Here is a 16257-nt window from a genome sequence, read left to right on the forward strand (position 1 = left end):
ATGCTAAAAAAATATTACGTATTAATATTTACCATTTATTATATAATATATTGTGTTGTAAAAATATTTATATTTGAGAAATATATTGTATATTGCACATTTAAAAATGCGTTATGTTATTATATTATTATAAAATATGTTATATTAAACATATACCATATTATTTATTATAAAATATATTGAATGTAAAAATATTACCATATGCTTAAAAATCCAATAGTGTAGAGTTAAAATCGTTTAACCCCCACAAACAGGCGTTAAACCATTCAAATATTTCAAAAATAACTGGCATTCGTTTAATCATCAAAATTTGTGTTCAATTCCTAGAAAATACCAACAAAATTCTAGATATGTTCCCAAATTTCTAGACAACAATTTTGTCTGCTGTGCCATGGATGAAAACGATTAATTCAAGTAAGTCCTGTTAAGAAGAAACACCCATTCAAAATTTTAATTTCGGCTAAAAAAAATTAAATTAATTTAAAAATTTAAATTAATTAAATTAATTTCAAATTTAATTTCGGCTGAAATCAATTTAATTTCGGCTAAAAATATATTTTCAAGAGATTTTAGACATGGATAAGCCCATAGAAAAGCAGAAAACGAAGGTGTCAGTGGTGATCAAAACCGTATCCAGGGGGATAGGGGGTTTTGAACCCCCTCTCCAATGAGGGGGGAGGAGAGTTACTACTAGTAACTCTCCAATGAGGGGGGCGATTAGGTTGGAGGAGGAGTGTGCGTGGCTGTGTTGGCCTCAGGCGGCTTGGTGCTGCAGTGAGTTATTAGTAGTAGTAGTAGTAGTCTCCAATGTTTGTCTGACTCGTAAAACATAATGAACATGCATAAAAACATATTTCTGATACGTTTTTTAAATTTTTTGTGACCCCTCCCCGAAAAAAATTAACCCCCTGAACAAAAATCATGGATATAGCCTTGGCGATGATTTACGGCTATAGTGTTTTGCTGATGATATACTTACCATCTTATCATAGCACACAGTCGGTTAGGGTTGGTCCGAAGGACCCGTTCCCTCGCTACCCACACAAATTAAAAATTTGTGTCATAAGACATAAGATAAGATTTATTCATCATGAAATATGCATACAATATTACATTTTACTATTCCCCCAAAGGCTCTTTGGCCTGAAAAGAAGGGGGAAGACATGAATCACTTACTCAGAGAAGAAAAATAAATATAAATAAAATAAAAACTATAGAAAACAAAACTAAATAGATTGAATAGACTAAATTAATGAAGTACATTAGTAGGTTAAACAGACTCCAATGAAATAATAATTAATGTGTATATAAAAAAATAGATAAAATAACTTCTAAGAAGCCAAATAATTTTTAACAATTTTTTCTAAAAAACCGGATGAGTGGCACCTTCGAGCTGATTCAGGTAGCTTATTCCACACAATATGACTCGCAATTAAAGGATTAAAATCTGACCTTATGCAAGGACTAAGCGAATTTGAATATGATTTTTGGTATTGCGAATATTATAATTATTTTATCAGAGGTAAAAGATGGCAGAACACTTAGGGGATGGGGAAGGTCACTAAAACATGCATACGAATGAATATACAGTGACTCAAGATCAGGTAATGGGATAACTCCTGAACGATTAATTTCCTTAATGAGGTTTCTAGCTTTATTGTAAACCTTAGAAAGTGGTTTCAACACTGAAGGAAAGGTTGACATCCATAATATTGGAGAGTAAGAAACGTAAGATTGGATCAAGCAGTAAAAACGATTTTTCAAAATTGATCCATGAAAACTGTGTTTAAGTTTCCTTAAAATACCGAGACTCTTGGATATCTTCATTTTAATCAAATTAATGTGACGTTTGAAAGACAAGTTTTCATCAACAAGGATACCCAAAAAACGAACATATCGATCTTTAGATCTATGAATTATTCATTCGGCTAATATTTCTGATAACTGGAGATAAATCTGAGAAACATGCGAAAATATAAAAAAAAAACTGGACCTAGAAAAATCTAGGGTAAGATAATTAGCATCAAGCCATAAAATTACTCTCACAAACAAATTTTCCAAATTTAATCGAAGCAAAGATTCGCAATTTCCCCAAGTGCCAAATGTGCAGTCATCAGCAAAACAAACAAGGACATCAGAAGATGGTGAACTATAGTTGGTACTATGGGCAAGAGAATGCATAGGATGACAAAGTCTACAGCAATTAATAAGTTTCGGCTTTTTTAATACATATAAGAGATCATCTACATAAATCAAAAATAGGAAAGGCCCAAAAACTTCCAGTGGAACGCCAAAATTCACTTGCGAGGTTGAACTGAAAAGTGGATTGACAGAAATTAACCTCATTCAAATGACTGAAACCAAGAAAATACATTATCCCTAATGCTAAAATGAGACATCTTCGATAGAAGAATTTCAAGGGTTAAGGAATCGAGTGCCTTACGAATATCCAGGAATATAGCAGCCGGAATTAATCCCGAATCTAATGAGATACCAAAATGAAAATCATGACGAATTTTTGCAGATTTTAGATAAGTAAGGAGATGAGAAAGCATAGCGTTTTCGAACATTTTACTAAATACTGATCAAACTGAAATTGGTCGATAATTTGCTGGATCATTTCTTGGTCCACCTTTATACACAACAATAATCCGAGCACGCTTGAGAGCACCTGGAAAAACACCACATTTAAATGAATGATTAAACAGTTTTGTTAGGGGCACAACTATCTAAGGAAGAATAGATTTAACTACTTTAGTTAATAGAACCTGGCCCGTATGAGGACGAGTTTTTGAAGCCATTAACAATTACAGCCTCCGCTCCACGGGTTGTGGGGGTCATGCCGTTCCCAGATGTGAATTTAGTGAACTTTTCAAATGTTTTTAACAAAAATGCTATCTTAACTGAGACTTCTCCCAAGTTTTTATAGCCATCTTTCTATAGGAAGTGGCCGAGGGAAACTTCTCTGTCCCTTTGTCGGCCTGTTTTGAAAAAAAGCAAATATTTGCTGTTTTTCTTAATTTTTTTTTGCAAGGAGAGGTCAAATTGAACGGGTATGTACATGTCTCTGCCTCTACAATTCGAGATAATATTTTGGATACTGCCGATGTTCTAAGCAACTTGGACAAGAAAGACAATAGAATGTAAAAAGCATTAATAGATTTCTTTTAATTTTATATCTGATCTAGATTTAATCAATCAGGCTTTTTTGCTGGAAGCTTAATAATAAAGTTACATATAAATTTTAATGAAAAAGGAGATATTGACATTAATAGACTGAACTGCTAGCAAGTTTTTGAACCTCCAATACATTTTAGCTGACCCCCCCCCACCAACCAAAATCCTACACACACTTATAGAATGCATCATGCTCCCCTGTGTACAGGAGTATGAAATGCACTGTACAATTTAGATAAATAGACAGCAATATTAAATAAATAAATAGTAAATAGACAGAAAGACATCGGGTAATTAAGAAGGTACTTGTATGATATACGCGCTACCTAATGTTCTTCTAATGACACTCTATCCTAATGAAATATACCAAAGTAAGATAAAATATAATACTTTAGAAACAAATTTGGGCTATATATTTGCATATTCAGGGTTGGGGGGTAAAATATAACGGGTCTGCACGCCTAATATGTTAGGTACAGTTATTCTGCACATTATGTAGTAAGAATTGTTTTCTAACTTCACACTGTCTAAATACTTTACGTACACACAAACACCCCACCTTTAGTGTGCATTTTCATAGCCCAAATTACATATTTTCTATTTATTCTGTCACTTCTCTTTGTCTTGTCTCACATTGAGCTGAAAGAAACTAAAAAAAAAAAAAACGGTTTCTATAATGCGTCAATCAAAGAACAACTTGAGCGACAGGGCGTTTATCATACCAGTACCATTAAGATAAAAATAGGAGAAAAACTTACGCCTCACAACAACAGACGGATCAGCTTGCACCTCCTCTTCTTTTTTATCTGTTGTCTCTTCCAATTTTTCTTCTGAAACCACCTGTAGAATTTAACAGAGAGTTAAGTGAGTCAATCTATTTTCCCAATCATTTCCACATCAAAGATAGAACTGAAAATATTCCTCAGGGAGAGCCAAAATACCTCCTTCTCTTTCTAACTCGGGATTAAAATCTCACTTGGCAAACAAAGATAAAATCAACAACTGATAACTGTAGGTCAAAATTAAAAAAGAAAAAACGCACAAAAAAATGGACATTAATTACAAATTTTGTGGGCAAAGTAATGTACTTTATGATTACCAATTGTGACGTTAACTTTCACTTCATATTTTTAATTGCAAAATTAGATTTAGACTTTTACTTAATGAGAAACATATATACGATGCAGTATATATATATATATATATATATATATATATATATATATATATATATATATATTAGATGGCAAAAGTTACAGTAAGGTTTGATTCGATAAGGTTGAATATGGTTATCAAACAGTTCGTGGTAAAGAGTCGAACAGTTCGTGGTAACAAACTGTAGTAAGGAGCGACCCGGCTCAATAGTAAACGAAACTCTAAAAAACGGAATTTTGATACTAATAGATACGTTAAAAGAATCGGATTTTATGATGACTTTAAATATATAAGTTTAATCAAATTTAGTCTTACCAATCAACAGTTACGGGCCTGAGAAAATTTGCCTTATTTTGGAAAATAGGGGGAAATACCCCCTAAAAATTATAGAATCTTAAGGAAAATCACATCATCGCATTCAGCGTAGCCGAGAAGCCTACAGTAGAAGTTTCAAGCTCCTATCTACAAAAATGTGGAATTTCACATTTTTTTTAAGTGACCGAAAAACTGGAGGGCACCTGGACCCCCTCCCACGCTCATTTTTCCCAAAGTAAACGGATCAAAATTTTAAGAAAGTCATTTTATTCAAAAAACCTAATAACAATGTCTTCCGGGATGACTTACTCCCTCACTGTCCAAGGGGGAGGGGCTGCAAGTTATACAATTTAACCAGTGTTTAGGTATAGCAATGGCTATTGATTAGTGTACAGCCGTTTTCAGGGGGATTTTTCGGTTCGGAGGGGGGTTGAGGGGAGGGAGCTACGTGGGAGGATCTTTCCATGGAGGAATTTGTCATGGGAGAAGATAATTTCCATGAGGGGGGCGCAGGATATTCTAGCACTATTTAAAACAAAAACAAAACAATTAAAAAATAAATATGGAAAAGTTTTTTTTCAACTGAATAAAGGAGCAGCATTAAAACTTAAAACGAACAGAAATTATTAAGCATATATGGGGTTCATCTCTTTACGTTAAAGTATTTATAGTAATTTCAACTATTTATTCTACGGCCTTTTTGATTCAGGGGTCATTCTTAAAGAATTGGGACAAAATTTAAGCTTTAGTGTAAAGAGCGAGGTATTAACGAGGGGGCAAACCCCCTCATATACGTAATAAAGATATACAAATATAAAAGTTCGTTATGGAAGTTAATTCGCATGTTACGCATATTTTCTACACTCTGTCGTACGTACAACGACCTGCGGCACCTTCACACCTCAATACAGCCGGCATGGGAAGACATCGTCGCAGCCTCAAGTTTCAGAGACGACTGGATACTCTTCTTGGACGCCCTGGGCACCTTTGGAGGCACAGGAGGATCTAAGGTAAGGTAGGCATTGATGACCTTATCCATGTGAAAATTCAAAAATCCAATCATCATCACTATCCTTTTTAATTTGTTTGGTTCGTTTTACCTCGGTGTATCTTTCGTCATAATGAAATATATATGGTCGAAACTTTGTTTTTTAACAAAGGTATGGTAGACATTTATGACCCTAGTCCATGTCCAAAATCCCAAACCCAATCATCATCGCTATCATTTTCAATTTTGACACGTTTTGACCGTCGCTGTCTAGTTTGATTTCAATTGACTCGCTAAAACGTTTTTTGTCGCATGTCTTCTAGCCACGTGTGTCTTTTTTCTTCATTTTCATTTTTGACTTGCTCACATGCTCGTTGTGGCATGCCTTCTAACCGCGCGTCTCTGCTCTTCATTTTTATTTTTGATACGCCGCCAATGTTCTTCTAACCACGTATATATTTGCTCTTCTTTTGTATTTTTGACTGGCTCACATGCTTGGTGTCGCATGTCTTCTAACCGCGTGTGGCTTTGCTCTTAATGTTCATTTTTGACTCACTCGCTTGCTCGGTGTCGTATGCCTCCTAACCGCGTTTCTCTTTGCTCTTCATTTTCATTTTTAACATGCTATAATTGTGGTTTTCGCATATCTTCTAACCACCCGTGCCTTTGCTCTTCATTTTCATTCTTGACACATTTTTCGATATGATTAGTTCAAATAATTTAACAATGGCCTTTGCCTAAGGTTATCACGTTTGGTAGTTCAGGTGTTGGTTCAAAGAATTATCGTTTATTGTAACTGCAAGTGCATATTTTCGTTTTTGGGCCTTCCAACAGACATTACATTATATAAATAACTGTTGCATTGGAAACTCAACAATCTTATTTATGCTATGCATGACACGGTATAAGAAAATGCTTATATGATGTCATGATAAATACTTATATGATGTACTAACATAGTACATGATGTCATTTGTAAATTAAAAAAAATTAAGGCTCTTAACAAATTTAATCAGACTTTTGACCTATCTAGATCATTTTTTATGCAAAAATATCCCAAGATAGCCCCAAAAATATGGAGCTGTTTTCGAGAACATAGATAAATACTTACAAAATTATTGCTCACTTATAAAGATAGTATACAGAGCTCATTTATAAATATTATATTTATATATATATATATATATATATATATATATTAAAGAACTACAATCAAATCCAATATTACTAGCCAACATAACTCGTAAATGGCTGATTATCTAAAAAAAGCAAACAATCTGGTTCAGAAAGCTGCAGAGGCAGACAAGGCATCTAATTTTGAAAAAACCCTTCGGCTATATGAGCTTGGAATTGAATATTTTATTCATTCTATAAAATATGAAGCTCAAAGTAACAAGGCCAAAGTAAAAACTTACCTAGAACGAGCTGAAAAGCTTAAAGAATTTCTAAAGAAGAAAAAGAAACAACCTGTAAAAGCTGGCGAGGCAATCAGTAATGGAAAGAAGTCATCCAAAGATGAGGAAGATGATGACAGCGACTCCGACGATCCAGGGAAGAACAAGATGCTGGCGAAGCTTGAAGGTACCATAGTTATGGAAAAACCTGATAAAAAACCTGCTTTAAAGGAAGCTATCATTTTGCCAATTAAATTCCCTTATCTTTTTACAGGGAAACGAAAACCATGGAAAGGAATCCTCTTGTTTGGTCCTCCAGGTACTGGTAAATCGTATCTAGCCAAAGCCGTAGCTACGGAAGCAGATAACTCCACGTTTTTCTCTGTCAGCTCATCTGATTTGGTGTCCAAATGGCTGGGAGAATCGGAGAAGTTAGTTCGAAATTTATTTGTTTTGGCACGGCAGCATAAACCGGCGATTATTTTTATTGACGAGATTGATTCACTTTGTTCTTCAAGATCAGAAACAGAATCTGAATCATCTAAACGAATAAAAACTGAATTTCTGGTCCAGATGCAAGGCGTTGGTACCGATATGGAGGGAGTTCTACTTCTTGGAGCCACTAACATTCCCTGGGTACTAGACTCTGCAATACGACGAAGATTTGAGAAAAGAATCTACATTCCGTTGCCAGAGGAAAATGTCCGAACTCGCATTTTTAAGATACATTTGGGAAACACTCGGAATACATTGACTCAGAAGGACTTCAGAGAGCTTGGCAAACGATCAAAAGGGTATTCTGGCTCTGATATTAGTCAATTGGTTCGTGATGCTTTGATGCAGCCTGTACGACGCATTATAACGGCAACGCATTTCAAAAAGGTCAGCGGCCCTTCTAGGAAGGATCCCAATCAGATTGATCGTGACATGTTGGCACCGTGTTCACCTGATGATCCTGGAGCCATTGAAATGTCATGTATGGACGTTCCAGGCGACAAGCTGCTAGAACCACCTGTTACTATGAGGGATATGGTGAAATCATTAGGAACTTCAAAAGCTACTGCCAATGAAGAAGACTTGAAAAAACTACAGAAGTTTACTGAAGAATTTGGACAGCAAGGATAATCTGTTTAATGCTAAAGTTGGTTTTTAATGATTCATTACATATAAGAGTCACTCTTTTTCAAATGTGTCTATGTTCTTCAAGCGTACCAAAGAGTTCTCTGTGTGGCACTATTTCGTCAATTGTAAAAAGGGGAAAGTCACTGACTGATTGTTCTTGCTATCGACTTATTACTTTTTCTTGTAAAATTAGCAAAATTTTTAGTATATCCTTCTACTTTTTCTGACTAAAAATATTAATGAGGGTGAGAACCAATTTGAATTTTGGCATGGGGTGGGTTGTCAGCATGCACAAAAAACTCTGTCTCCTTTACTGGTTGATAATTCTTCCAAAGGAAATGCTTTTTATATTTGTGCTTTGGATCTTTTGAAAGCGTGTGTGGTCCATAGTAAGCTCCTTTTTTCTCTGTATAATTCTGGGATCAATCTGTCTGTTATTAGACTTCTTAGGCTTTGGTATTTCAATTCTTTTCTTCAATTAAGATCTACACCAGACACTATTATAAGGGTACGAAGAGGAGTTAGGCAGGGCGGTGTTCTGTCCCCTACGCTTTTTAAGATTTGTATTTCTAGTGTGATGGCTAAGATTTCAGGTACAAACCTTTCTAGTCTTGCGGATATTTCTCATCTTGCGTATGCTGAAGACTTGCTTCTGATTAGCCATTTTAAAAAGGGTCTTTCCCAAATGGTCTCTATAGTTTTTGACACTTCCTCTGATATTGGTCTTTCACTTAATATAGATAAATGTGAGTTTCTTCCCTATAACTTTACTACTACTACTCCCCTTCACTGTAATAACTTCACTATCCCTCTTGTTTATTGTATTCGCAGGGTTCGGACAGGTCGGTTCGTTCCAAATTATAGGCTCTGTCCTATTTTTATAGGATTTCCCGGGCCCAAATATAGGCCAAATATAGGATTCGGAAGTCCTCGGGATCAGATCTATAGTAGATGGCGTGGGATGCCTGGTCATATAAATTACCAAGTTTCATCCCGATCCCTCCAATCTAAGCGTTTTCCATGATTTTAGGTCCCCCCCCCCAAATTCCCCCCAATATCGCTAGATCCGGTCGGGATTTAAAATAAGAGCTTTTAGACACGATATCCTTCTAAATATAAAATTTCATTGAGATCCGATCACCTGTTCGTAAGTTAAAAATACCTCATTTTTCTAATTTTTCAGAATCAACCACCGCCCCCAAACTACCCCAAAGAGTGCGGATCCTTTCTGGTTATGTCAATCATGTATCTAGGACTTGTGCATATTTTTCCCACCAAGTTTCAGCCCAATCCCTCCAATCTAAGCGTTTTCCATGATTTTAGGTCACCCCAAACTCCCCCCAATGTCCCCAGATCCGGTCGGGATTTAAAATAAGAGCTTTGAGACACGATATCCTTCTAAATATCAAATTTCATTGAGATCCGATCACCCGTTCGTAAGTTAAAAATACCTCATTTTTCTAACTTTTCAGAATCACCCCCTCCCCCTCCCAACTACCCCAAAGAGAGCGGACCCGTCCTGGTTATGTCAATCATGTATCTAGGACTTGTGCTTACCAAGTTTCAGCCCAATCCCTCCACTCTAAGTGTTTTCCAAGATTTTAGGTTTCCCCCTCAAAACCCCCCAATGTCACCAGATCCGGCCGGGATTTAAAATAACAGCTCTGAGACACGATATCCTTCCAAACATCAAATTTCATTAAGATCTGATCAACCGTTCGTAAGTTAAAAATACTTCATTTTTCAATTTTTACTGAATTAACGGGCCCCCACTCCCCCCCCCAGATGGTCAAATCGGGAAAACGACTATTTCTAATTCAATCTGGGCCAGTTCCTGATATGCCTGCCAAATTTCATCGTCCTAGCTTACCTGGAAGTGCCTAAAGTAGCAAAACCAGGACCGACAGACAGACAGAATTTGCGATTGCTAAATGTCACTTGGTTAATACCAAGTGCCATAAAAACACTATCCTACAATGAGATTAACCGAACAGACGGACCAAAGGATGATAAGGCGACAAACGATAAAAAGCTGATTCCGACAACCTTCCATGCAGGAGGGCCAACTTTGCACTTCTACCAGGGACATCAAACTTACGAATTACCTTGCCATTGCTATACCAAGGGGGGGGGAGATAAAGTAAAAATTTACAATATCTGAAATAAAAAGTCCGAATCTGATTAACATCATTTTTCTTTAGAAGGGGATAAAGACCAGATAGATAAAGGACAGATTGATCACAGAATGTAGCATATAGCCTACCCAGTGCACGTCTATTATACTTCCCTCGATTAGCAACTATCTTAGAATAGCCCATTTGAATAACTGGGTCGTATTCACATCAGCCAGCCACCGTTCAGCCAGGAAACACATAAGTCGCAAGAAATCCAGTCTCATTAAGCAGAGACTGCTAGTCTATATACTGATCTTCGCTCATTTCGGACAGGCCCAACATGACAAAAAACAAAACATAGACTACTAAGTCAATACAACAGCATAGCCCAGGCAGAAGCAGCTTACTAAGCCCAACACAAAGCATTAGTTAAGTTCAAACAGCTCAACAGTTTTAATTAATTATCAATCTACACCAAAAGACAGAAAATTGCAAATCATGAGCAATGTTCTTAGTGCTCTTCAGCCAAAAATATAGGAATAATAGGATTTTAGCCAAAATATAGGCGTTTTATAGGAGTGCATTAAAATATAGGAATTTATTGGAATTTATAGGCGAGTCTGAAAACTGTATTCGTTGGCTTGATATCTCTATTACTAACAATCTTTCGAGGTTACGTCAGCGCACTGTTTGTGATATAAGCAAAAAGATCCAAAATGGCTATGCAAAGACTGTTACAAACAGAGGGAAGTATAATGGACGTGGGCTGGCCAAACTTTATTCTACTTTCTGTGATAATTATGTCCTTTATGCTTCAGGTCTTTTCCCATGTATAATTTACAAGCTGTTGGGGTGGCGCTTCGCGCCCCCCAAGCCCCCCGCGCTCGTAAGTCGTTATGCGCCATATTAGTTACGCGCCATTGTAGTTGTGTCCCTGTGTCCAACAAGTGAATAGATATACATATATATATATATATATATACATATATATACACATATATACATATATATATATATATATATATATATATATATATATATATATATATATATATATATATATATATATATATATATATATATATATATATATATACATATATATACACATATATACATATATATATATATATATATATATATATATATATATATATATATATATATATATATATATATATATCTATATATATAAAAATAAGTTGTCTGTGGATGGATGGATGGATGTGTCAGGTGACGTCACCTGAAAAAACTGGATCAGGTGACGTCAAAACTGAAAAAACTAAAAAAAGGCAAAAACTACAAAAAAAACTAAAAACTAATAAAAAAAATAAAAAAGCTAAAAAACTAAAAAAACTATAAAGGTAAAAACCAATAAAAAACTAAAAAAAAAACTGAAAAAACTAAAAAAAGGCAAAAACTACAAAAAAAACTAAAAACTAATAAAAAAAGTAAAAAAGCTAAAAAACTAAAAAAACTAAAAAAAGGTAAAAAACTAAAAAAAATAAAAAATAAAAAAAACTAAAAAAAAGGAAAAAACTGAAAAATAAGCTAAAATAAAGGTAAAAACCAATAAAAAACTAAAAAAAAAAGGAAAAAACTAATAAATGACGACACTCAAAGAGAAAAAAAAGGCAAAAACTACAAAAAAAACTAAAAACTAATAAAAAAAATAAAAAAGCTAAAAAACTAAAAAAACTAAAAAAAGGCAAAAACTACAAAAAAAACTAAAAACTAATAAAAAAGCTAAAAAACTAAAAAAACTAAAAAAAAGGCAAAAACTACAAAAAAACTAAAAACTAATAAAAAAAATAAAAAAGCTAAAAACTAAAAAAAACTAAAAAAACTAAAAAAAGGTAAAAAACTAAAAAAACTAAAAACTAAAAAAAACTAAAAAAGGTAAAAACTAAAAGAACTAAAAAAGAAAAAAATAAATGACGACACTCAAAGAGAAAGCGACCAGGACAAAAGGAATGTTCGATTAGCAATCAACAAAGCACCGGGACACAGGGAGTATAAATGACGACCCGGGGGAAACAGGGGGATATAAATGACGACCGGGACAAAAAAAACTAAAAGAAAAAAAAACTAAAAACTAATAAAAAAACTAAAAAATCTAAAAATCTAAATAAGCTAAAAAAGAAAAAAAAAGGAAAAAAATAAAGGAGAAAAACAAAACTAAAAAACGAATGTATATACAGACCGGGACACCGGGATACAAATGACGACCGGGACCCGGGACACAGGGAATATAAATGACGACCGGGACACAGGGACACAACTCCGGTACACCGGGATACAAATGACGACCGGGACACAGGGAATATAAATGACGATCGGGACACAGGGACACAACTACAACGGGGACACCGGGGGAAACAGGGGGATATAAATGACGACCGGGACAAAAAAACTAAAAAGAAAAAAAAACTAAAAACTAATAAAAAAACTAAAAAATCTAAAAATCTAAATAAGCTAAAAAAGAAAAAAAAAGGAAAAAAATAAAGGAGAAAAACAAAACTAAAAAACGAATGTATATACAGACCGGGACACCGGGATACAAATGACGACCGGGACCCGGGACACAGGGAATATAAATGACGAAAGCTCAAGGGCAATCATTAGAATCATGAGGTATAGATCTGAATACAGATTGTTTTCCCATGGACCATTATATGTTGCATGTTCAAGAGTCGGTAAACCTGACAATCTATTTATATGCAAAGACAATGGGACAGCAAAGAATGTTGTATATTCGCAAGTTTTACGTAGTTAAAACCATATATATATATCTATCTATATTCACAGGTGGGACATAGGGACACAACTACAATGGCGCGTAACTATTATGGCGCGTAACGACTTACGCGCGCGGGGGGGCTTGGGGGGGGCGCGAAGCGCCCCCACCAACTAGGTGTTGGGGTGGCGCGAAGCGCCACCCCAACAGCTAGTATATATATATATATATATATACATATATATATATATCTATATATATAAAAATAAGTTGTCTGTCTGTCTGTGGATGTGTGGATCAGGTGACGTCACCTGAAAAAACTGGATCAGGTGACGTCAAAACTGAAAAAACTAAAAAAAGGCAAAAACTACAAAAAAAACTAAAAACTAATAAAAAAAATAAAAAAGCTAAAAAACTAAAAAAACTAAAAAAAGGCAAAAACTACAAAAAAAACTAAAAACTAATAAAAAAGCTAAAAAACTAAAAAAACTAAAAAAAGGCAAAAACTACAAAAAAAACTAAAAACTAATAAAAAAAATAAAAAAGCTAAAAAACTAAAAAAACTAAAAAAACTAAAAAAAAGGTAAAAAAGGTAAAAAACTAAAAAAACTAAAAAAACTAAAAACTAAAAAAACTAAAAAAAAGGAAAAAAACTGAAAAATAAGCTAAAATAAAGGTAAAAACCAATAAAAAACTAAAAAAAAAACTGAAAAAACTAAAAAAAGGCAAAAACTACAAAAAAAACTAAAAACTAATAAAAAAAAGTAAAAAAGCTAAAAAACTAAAAAAACTAAAAAAAAACTAAAAAAAGGTAAAAAACTAAAAAAAATAAAAAATAAAAAAAAACTAAAAAAAAGGAAAAAACTGAAAAATAAGCTAAAATAAAGGTAAAAACCAATAAAAAACTAAAAAGAAAAAAAGGAAAAAACTAAAAAAAATTTTCATCTAAAAAACTAAAAAAGGTAAAAACTAAAAGAACTAAAAAAGAAAAAAATAAATGACGACACTCAAAGAGAAAGCGACCAGGACAAAAGGAATGTTCGATTAGCAATCAACAAAGCACCGGGACACAGGGAGTATAAATGACGACCAGGACATAAGTAAAAAAAAAACTAACAAAACTAAAAAGAAGGTAAAAACTACAAAAAAACTAAAAAGAAAAAAAAACTAAAAACTAATAAAAAAACTAAAAAATCTAAAAATCTAAATAAACTAAAAAAGAAAAAAAAAGGAAAAAAATAAAGGAGAAAAACAAAACTTAAAAAAAGGCAAAAACTACAAAAAAAACTAAAAACTAATAAAAAAAGTAAAAAAGCTAAAAAACTAAAAAAACTAAAAAAAACTAAAAAAAGGTAAAAAACTAAAAAAAATAAAAAATAAAAAAAAAATAAAAAAAAGGAAAAAACTGAAAAATAAGCTAAAATAAAGGTAAAAACCAATAAAAAACTAAAAAGAAAAAAAGGAAAAAACTAAAAAAAATGTTCATCTAAAAAACTAAAAAAAACTAAAAAAGGTAAAAACTAAAAGAACTAAAAAAGAAAAAAATAAATGACGACACTCAAAGAGAAAGCGACCAGGACAAAAGGAATGTTCGATTAGCAATCAACAAAGCACCGGGACACAGGGAGTATAAATGACGACCAGGACATAAGTAAAAAAAAAACTAACAAAACTAAAAAGAAGGTAAAAACTACAAAAAAACTAAAAAGAAAAAAAAACTAAAAACTAATAAAAAAACTAAAAAATCTAAAAATCTAAATAAACTAAAAAAGAAAAAAAAAGGAAAAAAATAAAGGAGAAAAACAAAACTAAAAAACGAATGTATATACAGACCGGGACACCGGGATACAAATGACGACCGGGACACAGGGAATATAAATGACGACCGGGACACAGGGACACAACTACAACGGGGACACCGGGGGAAACAGGGGGATATAAATGACGACCGGGACACCGGGACAGGGAATGGTCGATTAGCAATCACCATCAACAAAGCTCAAGGGCAATCATTAGAATCATGAGGTATAGATCTGAATACAGATTGTTTTCCCATGGACCATTATATGTTGCATGTTCAAGAGTCGGTAAACCTGACAATCTATTTATATGCAAAGACAATGGGACAGCAAAGAATGTTGTATATTCGCAAGTTTTACGTAGTTAAAACCATATATATATATATATATATATATATATATCTATCTATATTCACAGGTATATTCGCAAGTTTTACGTAGTTAAAACCATATATATATATATATATATACTAGCTGTTGGGGTGGCGCTTCGCGCCACCCCAACACCTAGTTGGTGGGGGCGCTTCGCGCCCCCCCCAAGCCCCCCCGCGCGCGTAAGTCGTTACGCGCCATAATAGTTACGCGCCATTGTAGTTGTGTCCCTATGTCCCACCTGTGAATATAGATAGATATATATATATGGTTTTAACTACGTAAAACTTGCGAATATACAACATTCTTTGCTGTCCCATTGTCTTTGCATATAAATAGATTGTCAGGTTTACCGACTCTTGAACATGCAACATATAATGGTCCATGGGAAAACAATCTGTATTCAGATCTATACCTCATGATTCTAATGATTGCCCTTGAGCTTTGTTGATGGTGATTGCTAATCGACCATTCCCTGTCCCGGTGTCCCGGTCGTCATTTACATCCCCCTGTTTCCCCCGGTGTCCCCGTTGTAGTTGTGTCCCTGTGTCCCGGTCGTCATTTATATTCCCTGTGTCCCGGGTCCCGGTCGTCATTTGTATCCCGGTGTCCCGGTCTGTATATACATTCGTTTTTTAGTTTTGTTTTTCTCCTTTATTTTTTTCCTTTTTTTTTCTTTTTTAGCTTATTTAGATTTTTAGATTTTTTAGTTTTTTTATTAGTTTTTAGTTTTTTTTTCTTTTTAGTTTTTTTGTCCCGGTCGTCATTTATATCCCCCTGTTTCCCCCGGTGTCCCCGTTGTAGTTGTGTCCCTGTGTCCCGGTCGTCATTTATATTCCCTGTGTCCCGGTCGTCATTTGTATCCCGGTGTACCGGAGTTGTGTCCCTGTGTCCCGGTCGTCATTTATATTCCCTGTGTCCCGGGTCCCGGTCGTCATTTGTATCCCGGTGTCCCGGTCTGTATATACATTCGTTTTTTAGTTTTGTTTTTCTCCTTTATTTTTTTCCTTTTTTTTTCTTTTTTAGCTTATTTAGATTTTTAGATTTTTTAGTTTTTTTATTAGTTTTTAGTTTTTTTTTCTTT

At 34.1% G+C, this 16257-nt stretch overlaps 2 protein-coding genes across 2 annotated transcripts in view; one reads left to right on the forward strand and one right to left on the reverse strand.

Moving 5' to 3' along the window:
* The window catches only part of LOC136039561 (SH3 domain-containing kinase-binding protein 1-like), a 124951-nt gene that overhangs the window by 83237 nt on the left and 25457 nt on the right, over positions 1 to 16257 (reverse strand). The window contains exon 3 of the mRNA XM_065723402.1: positions 3936 to 4017. Within this exon, the coding sequence (XP_065579474.1) occupies positions 3936 to 4017 (82 nt within the window). The remainder of the gene's footprint in view (positions 1 to 3935; positions 4018 to 16257) is intronic.
* Positions 6869 to 8354, forward strand: LOC136039056 (vacuolar protein sorting-associated protein 4-like). The gene has a single exon (XM_065722543.1). It carries the CDS (start codon positions 6883 to 6885, stop codon positions 8152 to 8154), a length of 1272 nt encoding a protein of 423 aa, XP_065578615.1. The 5' UTR covers positions 6869 to 6882; the 3' UTR covers positions 8155 to 8354.

The sequence above is a fragment of the Artemia franciscana genome, chromosome 19, assembly GCF_032884065.1.
Source record: "Artemia franciscana chromosome 19, ASM3288406v1, whole genome shotgun sequence".
Classification (NCBI taxonomy): Eukaryota; Metazoa; Arthropoda; class Branchiopoda; order Anostraca; family Artemiidae; genus Artemia; species Artemia franciscana.

What these genes read in the sequence shown, in the direction of transcription:
- LOC136039056 (XM_065722543.1), top strand. Translation starts at nt 6,883, where the DNA reads ATGGCTGATTATCTAAAAAAAGCAAACAATCTGGTTCAGAAAGCTGCA.